The sequence below is a fragment of the Cynocephalus volans genome, chromosome 17 (assembly GCF_027409185.1).
Source record: "Cynocephalus volans isolate mCynVol1 chromosome 17, mCynVol1.pri, whole genome shotgun sequence".
NCBI classification, from domain to species: domain Eukaryota; kingdom Metazoa; phylum Chordata; class Mammalia; order Dermoptera; family Cynocephalidae; genus Cynocephalus; species Cynocephalus volans.
In genome coordinates, this window is record NC_084476.1 from 4,960,508 (window position 1) to 4,970,285 (window position 9,778).

Below are 9,778 nucleotides of genomic sequence, written 5' to 3' on the forward strand. Positions count from 1 at the left end.
GTGCACACCTGAGGTGGTGCCAACACCGGACGACATTATGCATCTTTTGTCCTCTGGGTGACACTTAATTGTCACTCATCAGATCCTAATGACACTGACATTCCACCTTCCCGGATGCAGAGTTGGCCACCACTGATGGGGGCGGGGCGCAGTCTGTGCCAAGTGCTCACGGCCGCCAGCCAAGGAGCTATAAGGGGCGTCATGCGAGGAGCCGGCACAGCCTCCTCCTGACACCTCAGGTGACAAGCCGGCGGAGGTGACCACAGATCCCTGGAGATGGAGACCCTGTTCCTGACCATTGTGCTCGGTTTGGTCGCTGCCCTGCAGGCCCAGGACCCCCTGTCCTTCACCTCGGAGGAGCAGGATGTGAGGCTGGGCCGGCGGGTGGGTGTAGGAGAAAGGCCGTGGGGCCCTGTTTTAGGAGACATCATTTAAGGTTGGGGTTCCAACCCTGCACTCTTCGCCTGGAGCGGTCAGAGGACGGGGGGTTCTGTTGTTCTGCCAGCAGACACGGCCCCTCTGGTGGCACAGGGCTGGAGCAGGGCAGCGGGTTTGGCTCAGGGGTCCTACTGCACTGACACCCAGAACCCGAAGGCCTTGCAGGGCAGGGCCCTCTGGAGTGAGGGCGCACCCGGTACCGGGCCCAGTCCCAGCAGAAAGTGGTTCCGTGGGGTGGCAGACACCTTCTGCCTCCATTGGGGGCCTGGGGTCACGAGTTCTGGGCTCGCTCTAACTGAGCACAGAGGTGCGGATGTGCGGGAACCCCGCCTGCCTTTGGGGGCTGCAGCCAGGGCCCCGGGGTGTGTGGTTACGGCCGCAGCCCATGTGCAGGGGGACACAGAGGAGAGTCTGGGCTGGGCCTGAGGAGGATGCACGCCTCGGCCTGTTCCAGCTCACAGGGACCTGGTACGTGAAGGCCATAGTGACTGACAGGGACCTGCTGGAGGGGAAGAGGCCCAGCAAGGTGTCCCCTGTGACAGTGACAGCCCTGGAAGGTGGGGACTTGGAGACCACATTCACCGTCATGTGAGTGTCACCCCCCACCGGCCCCTCAACCCCCTTATCTCCCCCTCCCCCATCGAAGTTTTGGGTGTTGGTGTAAAAGGCCCCCCTGACTTTGTGCGGAATCGTTCCCAGGTGGCATCCTAGAGCTCATGCGGGGGTGACATTATTGGGCTGACGGGGTCAGGGCCGATGTGCCAGGTGAGCTGAGGCCGGCTCAGGTGTGTCTCAGAATCGCTGGCAAATGACTCCTGTTTTCCAGGAAGGAGGGTCAGTGCCACCAGAAGAAAGTACTGATGCAGAAAACCGAGGAGCCGGGCAAATACAGCACCTGTGAGTCCCGGGTGGCTGTCCCCAGCCCACCTGCAGGACAGGGTATCTCCTGCACAGTCTTTCTGCCTGAGGGTCCCTGCCTCATCCACTTCCCAGGAGGGGCTGACCTCTCCCTCCCAGGGTCTTGTGGCCCTGACCTGAGACACCAGGTGTGACGGGTTGAGGATCAGGGAAGCTGAGCTGGACAACCAAGCTCTGGCCTCTGGTGACTCTGTGGCCTGGGTTGGGACATTTCTGGGAGGGGGATCCTGACCCAGTGTCGAGGTCCATGGCTGAGGGGAATGGCAAGGCCGGGGCTCAGGCTGGCTGGCTGCCTGGTGACCACCAAAATATTCCAGAGTGCTCCTTAATGAGGTGTCCGGTGCTTTCTCCAAAAGGAAGACACTAAAGGTCTGTTTTCTCTGTCGTACTCAGATGGGGGCCAGAAGCTCATGTATCTACAGGAGCTGCCAGTCAAGGACCACGACATCTGGTACTGCGAATGCCACCACCACGGGAAAGTGCGCCGCATCGGAAAGCTCATGGGTGAGGGGCCCTGGAGACCCGTGGCTCCTACCCCCATGTCTCTGTTTCCAGAAGCCAGTGGAACCAGCATCAGCCACGTGCTTCGGGGTCATAGAAAGCCCCCTGCCCTGGCCTTCCTGTGCTTGGTTCCCTGTGCTGCCCGGCGGCCAACCCAAGCACTCCGAGTGGGATCCAGGCGGACTGGGCGAGGCTTGTCTGGGACAGGGCCAGACATGACCCTCGGTGACCTGACCACTCACGAGGGGGTTCACAGCTGCCGAGTGCTGCTCCCTGGGATCTTGGGTGTCAGGGGGATCGTCCTGACAGTGGCCTCCGTGGTGCAGGGACCCTCCAGGGTGGGAGGGCAGCCAGTGCCTTCGGGACACAAGGTCGTTCCAGGTCAGGGGCGTGACCCAGCAGGGCAGCTTCCAGAGCCTCCTGGGTCCCCCGAGTTCGCTCAGTGGTTTGGGGTGTCCCCACTGCTCTCCTTCCTGGGGACCTGTCAGCCAGGCATCCAGCCATCTCCTCTGTCCCCTGTCCCCATCCCTGAGCTCTGCATCCACTCTGTGGCCTCCCCTCCTGCCCTTGGCCACCCCACGGCGAAGCCCCCGATGCAGGGTGGTGGCCATCTCCTCACGGCATCGGCTCCCTGCAGAGCTGTGCAGCCATCCCCCACTCGGCTCACCTGCCCAACTCACCCACAGGTAGGAGTCCCGACGTGAACCCAGAGGCCCTGGAAGAGTTTAAGAAATTCATACGGCACAAGGGACTCCTGGAGGACAACATTTTCATACCCACGCAGATGGGTGAGAGGACGGCTCTGCCCACATTCCCCTCGTGTTCCCCTCTCCCCTCTGTGGAGGAAATGGTGTCACAGTGACGTGTCACAGGGGTGCGAAGGCTCTGTCTTGGGACTTGGTTGTCGTGGGTCTGAACTGTGGGCAGCGATGGGGTCTGGGCTGGTGACCAGGGCGTCCTCTCACCTCTGGATTTTCTTGGTTTCTACAGAAAGCTGCATTCCCCAGGGAGATTAGGGTAAGTTACACTTTGGGGGGACGTTGGGAAAGCCCAGAGTGCTGAGTTCATGGAGTTCGAAGGTCCTTCTGCTCTGTCCCCATCCCATCCCACCGAGGCGGGAGAGACCCCGTCTAAGCCAGACAAAGGCTGTCACCTCAGGGGTCTGACCTGAGTGTGATTCCTTGGACACTTGGAGAGTCCCTTCCTTTAAGTGTGCCCTGCACCCTGCTGGCCAGGGAGGTCCTCTGGGATCTTGCACAGCCCAGGCCTCGTGGCAGGCTCTCTCCCATGTCAGCTCAACACCTGGTCTCCACTGGGTCCAACCCCCCAGCCCGCACACCCACCGAGGATGCCCAGCAGCCTGCCTGCTGATTCGAGGGGCCGGGATGGCTCTCAAGACTCCTTGCCAGGCAGTGACCACATGTGGCTCCTGTGGCAGCCCCTGCCCCTGCCCAGTGCTCCCGACATGGCCCCGCTGACCTCTGCTCCTCTTCCCTTCACAGCAGCCACCGTGGCTGCACCTCCGGAGCCCGCCCTGCGGCCGGACACAGAGCCCCACCCCCGCCTGGACCGGCCTCTGCCACAGCAGCAGCCCCGCCCCCACCTGACTCCAAATAAAGAGCTTCAGCAGCAGCCCTGGGCTCGGCCTGTCTCTGAAGGGGACCTTGGTGTTGGCTCCCTGGAGGTCTCTTGGGAGTCAGGGGGGAGATGGATCCACAGGGGAAGTTAGGGAGATCTTGGGGTCACCAGGTTCCACACCCCAAGGGACATGGCATCCGACAGGCCTGTAGGGAAGCGGGTTGTCCTGGAGGCCCATCAGGGCAGGCAGAGCCAACACTTGTGTGGCACGGGGTGGGGTCCTTGGCAGGAGCACTTGGGAAGCCACCAGGGAGGGCAGCGGTGGGAAGACAGTGGCTGGGCTGCCAGTGGGGGCTCCGTGGGGTCCCCTGACACCTCTGCCTGGTCCCACTTAGAGCAGCCTGGGCATGTGGCAGGACTGGAGGGAGGGGGGCTGTGCCTCCCTCCCTAGCCCCAGCAAGACAGAGCTGGCCTTGGCCCCGGCGATCCCTGTCCCCATGCTGAACTTCCCTGTGGTGGCTCCAGAGGCCAGGGCCTGTGCTGACGACACTGGGCTATAGGAACGTGGGGGGCGACCACGGTGAGGGAGGCGATGCCACGGCACCACGGATGACAAGCACAGCCCCAGAAACCGCAAATCCACACGGGACTGGGGATTCCAAAGGACCAAACTGCCAGGTGTTTATCTGTCCCTGCGGGGCCACCGACTGTCCCCAGGGCGGACCCATCTGCTCTCCCTGCTCCTCCTGCCACGACCCAGTTTTCAGCGGCAGCCATGGCTGGTCCTGAAATGGAGCTGATCAATCCAGCGGGAGCCAGGTGGAGCCCGGGGCAGAGCTGGGCCTCCTGGGCACAGGGTGAAGGGGGTGGGCCCCGGTCATACGCTCAATGCCGCAAAGTAAGTTCCAGAAGGTTAAAGACTGCTGTGCAAAACCGTGAGAAAATTGGCAAGAACATTGAACTGATCGGGGGGGTGGAAAAGGGTTTTTGAAGCATCTGAGGCACTACTGACCCTGTGACCTTCTGGGGTGACTAAAGCACATCTTGACGGGGCGGTAGTTGAGACTGTCAGGAAGCCCCGGCTGTGCGCTGGGACCGACACGCGCGGTGCACGGGAGCCTCAGCCAGGCCGGGGAGACGGGCGGACGCTCCTGCGGGACTGTGGCAGCAGCACTCGGAGGGGCAGCGCGACACTGGGTGCAGGAGACGCCGCCCTGCGGGAACACTTTCTAACTAAAGACTTACGTCATCGTATGATAAGGTTGATGTTTTCGTTTGGTGCGGACCTATGAACTTTACCACATGCATAAATTCATGTTACCGCCACAGTCGCGACACAGAACAGTTTCGTCACCACAGAACACGTCCTCGTGTTGTCCATTTACAGTCGTACACTCCCTCACCCCGGCACTACTAAGATGTCCATCAGTCCAATTTTGTCCCTTTGGGGATGTCCCATAAACATGACCACACGAGTATAAGATTCAGAGACTGGCTTCTTCCTCTCTGTGCATGCCTGTGACATGCGTCCGTGTGGTCACAGGTGTTGACGATGCCCTTTGAGTGTTGAGTAGCTCCCTCCTGTGACTGTGAGGCCTGGTGCCATAAGCCAAGGGGGGAGTCAACGGGACCCCTCTGTGGGGGCTTTGAGGAGAGGCCATGGGGCCTCCGTCTCCTCCACAGACACTTCCAGCCCCATGTGAGGTGTCCAGTCGCCTTACAGATCTGGGCACTGGAGAAACGGCCACCGTGCAGGTCACAGCCCATTGGACACTCACATGGAGCGTGGTGAGCGTGCAGTGGCTGGCATCAGTGTGGGCATGGACCTGCCGTCCTACAGCCCCGGGAGGTCTGTGTGTTTCCTTTTCCCCAGCGCACCGTGAGTCCACGTGAATGTCCAGTGTCCTGTGGGGAATCACATTCACCCAATAATCACGACTGTGGCACCGAAGGCTCCTTCCTTCACGTGATGGCTTCTGAGTCTGAGAACTGGCTCAGATCTGGAAGCTGGCAGGAGTCGGGGACCTTCTTCCGGGATGGTGACACCAGCTTTGGCCTGTCCATCATCTGCATTGATAAAACACGTGGAGCAGGTCACTTGCCGGCTGCCCGTCTGTCCTTCTCAGAACACCGTGTTCCTCTTTTTTCTTTCAGCGTCTTTTATTACTGAAACCTAATTGGTTGTACATATTTGTGGGGTACAGAGTTGAATATCAATACCAGTGTCCAGCATGTGGTGATCACATCAGGATACTTCATATTCGTCACTCTCCAATGTAATCATTCTGCGTCACCTGTTACTGATTTATCGCTAACTTCCCTTCCCCTGCCCCTGTCCCCTCAGTTCTGTTCTCTCCTTTTGAAAGTTCAACGTATTATTGTGATGGTTGCATCTTTCTTTCTTTTTAAATTGGTTTAATTTTTTACCCCCCTCGTGAGTGAGGACAAGTAGCATTTCTCTGTCCGTCCTGGCTTATCTCACGTAACATAATTTTCTCAAAGTTCATCCATGTTGCTGCAAGTGGCAGAATTTCGTTCTTTTTTTCTTGGCAGACTAGTAGTTCATTGTACCAATATTCCACATTTTCCTTATCCACTCATTCGATGGTGGGCACTGAGGTGGGTTCCAACTCTAGGCTGCTGTAAATAGAGCTGTGATACCCATGGGAGGGCAGGTGTCGCTTTCACAGGGTGATTTCCATTCCTTTGGGTATGTGCCCAGCAGTGGGGTTGCTGGGTCGTGTGGAAGTTCTATCTGCAGTTGTTTGAGGAACCTCCATACCATGTTCCATGATGGCTGCACCATTTACAGTCCCACCAACAGTGTAGGAACCTTCCACTTTCTCCACATCCTCACCAGCATTTCTATTCTCTGTATTTTTGTTAATGGCCAGTTTAACTGGGGTGAGATGATATCTCAGTGTGGTTCTGATTTGCATTTATCCTTATGCTGAGTGATGTTGAGCATTTTTTCATCTGTTGGCCATTTGTGTATCTTCCTTTGAGAAATGACTATTCAGTTCCTTTGCCCATTTTTTAATAGGGTTACTTGTTTTGTACTGTCAGATTGTTTAATTCCTCGTATATTCTGGATATTAATCCCTTGTTGGATGCATATTTTGCAAATATTTTCCCCTATTTTGTAGGTCATCTTTGCTCTGCTAATTGTTTCCTTTGCTGTGCGGAGACTTTTTAGTTTGATATAATCCCATTTGTTTATGTTTTTCTTTTGTCACCTGTGTTTTGGGGTCTTATTCATAAAGTTTTTATCCAGACCTACATCCTGCGGTGTTCCTTCTATGTTTTCTTTTAGGAATTTTATAGTTTCAAACCCTATATTTAAGTCTCTTTGATCCATTTGGAAGTGATTTTGGTCAATGGTGAGAGGCACAGGTCTACTTTCATTCTTCTACACATGGATGTCCAGTTTTTCCAGCACCATGTATAGGAGATGCAGTCTTTTCCCCAGTGTATGTTCTTGGTGCCTTTGTCAAAGATCCCTTGGGCATGTGTTGGGTATGTGGGTTGATTTCTGGGTTCTCTATTCTGTTTCATTGGTCTGAGTGCCTGTTTTTAGGCCAGTACGTGCTATTTTGGTTATCACAGCATTGTAATAGAATTTGAAATCAGCGAGTTTAATGCTTCTGGCTTTATTTATTTATTTTTTTGCTCTGGATTGCTTTGGCTATTTGGTGTCTTTTGTTGTTCCATATGAATGTTAGGATTCTTTTTTCTGTATCAGGAGGAATGTCATTGGTATTTTGATGGGGATTATGTTGGATCTGTAGATCGATTTGGGTAGTATGGGCGTTTTCACAATGTTAATTCTTCCAGTCCAAGAGCATTGAATGTCTTTCCACCTTTTGTGTTACCTTTTATTTCTTTCTGCAGTTATTCCAAGTTCTCACTGTAGAGATCTTTCACCTCCTTGGTTAGATTGATTCCTAGGTATTTTGTTTTTGTGGTGACTAGTGTGAACGGGCTCACTTTCTTGATTTCTTTGTCTGCTAGTTCATTCCTGGACTATAAAAATGCTATTGATTTTTGCGTGTTGATTTTGTGTCCTGCAACTTAACTGAGATCATTTATCAGCTCTGAGAGTTTTTTGTAGTGACTTTAGGTTTCTCTCTATATAGGATCATGTCATCTGCAAACGGGAACAAAAAATTTGGCTTTGCCTGTCTTTTCGGATCTGGATGCCTTTATTTCTTTTTCTTGCCCGATTGCTCTGACTAGGACTTCCAATACTATGTTAGTAGGAGTGGTGAGAGTTGTCATACTTGGCTTGTTCCCATACTTAAGGAAAAAGCTTTTAGCTTTTCCCCATTCAGGATGATGTTGGTGGTGGGTTTGTTGTATATGGCTTTTAGTGTGTTGAGGTATTTTTCTTCTATACCTAATTTCCTGAGGATCTTTATCACGAAGGAGGTTGAATTTTGTCAGATGATTTTTCTGTGTCTGTTGAGGTAACCACATGATTTTTGTCCTGGATTTTGTCAATGTGTGTATCTCATTTACTGACTTCCTTATATCAAACCATCCTTGCATCCCTGGGATGAATCCCATTGATTGTCATATATAATTTTTTGATATGATTCTTTGAGGTATTCTGTTTCCTAATATTTTCTTGAGGATTTTTGCATCTATGTTCATCAAAGATGTTGGCCTGTAGTTTTCTCTTTTTTTGTTGTATCTTTGTCTTGGTGTTGCTATCAGGGTGATGCTGGTGTCATAGAATGAGTTTGGGAAATGGCCTCTGTTTCAATTGTTTGGAATAGGTTGAACAAAATTGCTATTGATTTCTCTTTAACCGTTTGATAGAATTCAGCAGTAAAGCAATTGGTCCTGGGCTTTTCTTTGTTAGATGGCTGCTGACACTGCTTCAGTCTCATTGCTTGCTATTGGTCTGTTCAGGTTTTGTATGTTTTCTTGGTTCATTCTTGGTAGTTTGTAAGTGTCCAGAAATTTCTCCATTCCTTCCAGCTTTTCAAATTTGTTGGCATATAGTTGTTTATAATAGTCTCTAATGATTCTTTGTATTTCTGTTGTATCCGTTGTAATGTCTCATATTTCATTTCTGATTTTTGTGATTGGGGTCTTTCTTCTTCTTCTTTTTTTTTTTTTTTTTTAGTTAGCCTAGCTAATTGTGTGTCTGTTTTGTTTATATTCCCAAAAAACAACTTTTTGCTTCATTGATCTTATGCATCACTTTTTAGAGTCTCTATTTCATTAAGCTCTGCTCTAAACTTAATTATTCTTTCCATGTACTATATTTGGGATTAGATTGTTCTTGTTTTTTTAGTTCTTTGAGGTATAGCATTAGGTTGTTTATTTAAAATCCTTCTGTTCTTTTGATGTAAGCATTTATTGCAATAAACTTCCCTCTTAGTACTGCTTTTGCAGTATCCCACAGGTTTGAGTATGATGTGTCTTTATTTTCATTAGTTTCAAGAAATTTTTGATTTGCTGTTTAACTTCTGGTTGGACCCATAGATCATTCAGGAGCATGTTGTTTTATTTTCATGTGTCTGTATAGTTTCCAGAGTTTTGTTGTGGTCTGAAAAGATAGTTGAAATAATTTCAACTACTTAAAAATTGCAGAGACTTGATTTGTGACCTAACGTGTGGTCTCTCCAGGAGAATGTTCCATGTGCTTATTAGAAGAATGAATAATCTGTGGTTCTTGGATGAAATGTTCTATTCACATCTGACAAGTCCAATTGGTCTAAAATGTGATTTCAATCCTCTGTTTCTCTGTTGATATGTTGCCTAGATGATCTGTCCAATGTTGAGAGAGGGGTGTTCAGATCCCTAACTATTATTGTATTTGGGTCTATCTCTTTCTTTATGTCTAGTACTGTCTGCTTTATATATCTGGGTGCTCCAGTGTTGGCTGCATATATACTCATGTTTGTTTTGTCTTCTTGCTGGATAGATCCCTTTATCATTATATAATGGCCTTCTTTGTCTCTTTCTATGCTTTTTGGTTTAAAGGCTATTTTATCTCATATAAGAATAGCTACTCCTGCTCATGTTTTGACTTTTATATGTGTGGTATATCTTCTTCCATCTCTTCACTATTAGTCTTGTGTGTGTCTTTACAGATGAAGTGATTCTCTTGTAGACAGCATATATTTGGATCTAATTTTTTAATCCAATCATCCAATTTGTGTCATTTGAGTGGGGAATTTAAACCATTAACATTTAGTTGAGAATTATTGTATTCCTTTGCTGGTGCCATATTGTCTCGTTTCTTTGTATTTCTAGTATGTCTATGTTCACCCCTCATCATCTGGTAGAGCTCTTACTTCTTCTATTACTCTGGAGTGGACATTGAGAGGAA

The 9,778-nt window shown here is 50.8% G+C and overlaps 1 protein-coding gene across 1 annotated transcript; it reads left to right on the top strand.

Annotated features, from left to right (window-relative positions):
* The first annotated feature begins 276 nt into the window (after positions 1-276).
* On the top strand, positions 277-3,995 carry LOC134365507 (odorant-binding protein 2b-like). Its single transcript, XM_063081636.1, has 7 exons — positions 277-366; positions 893-1,026; positions 1,265-1,335; positions 1,750-1,860; positions 2,544-2,645; positions 3,360-3,541; positions 3,831-3,995. Exons 1-7 carry the CDS (start codon positions 277-279, stop codon positions 3,993-3,995), a joined length of 855 nt encoding a protein of 284 aa, XP_062937706.1.
* Positions 3,996-9,778: the final 5,783 nt, after the last annotated feature.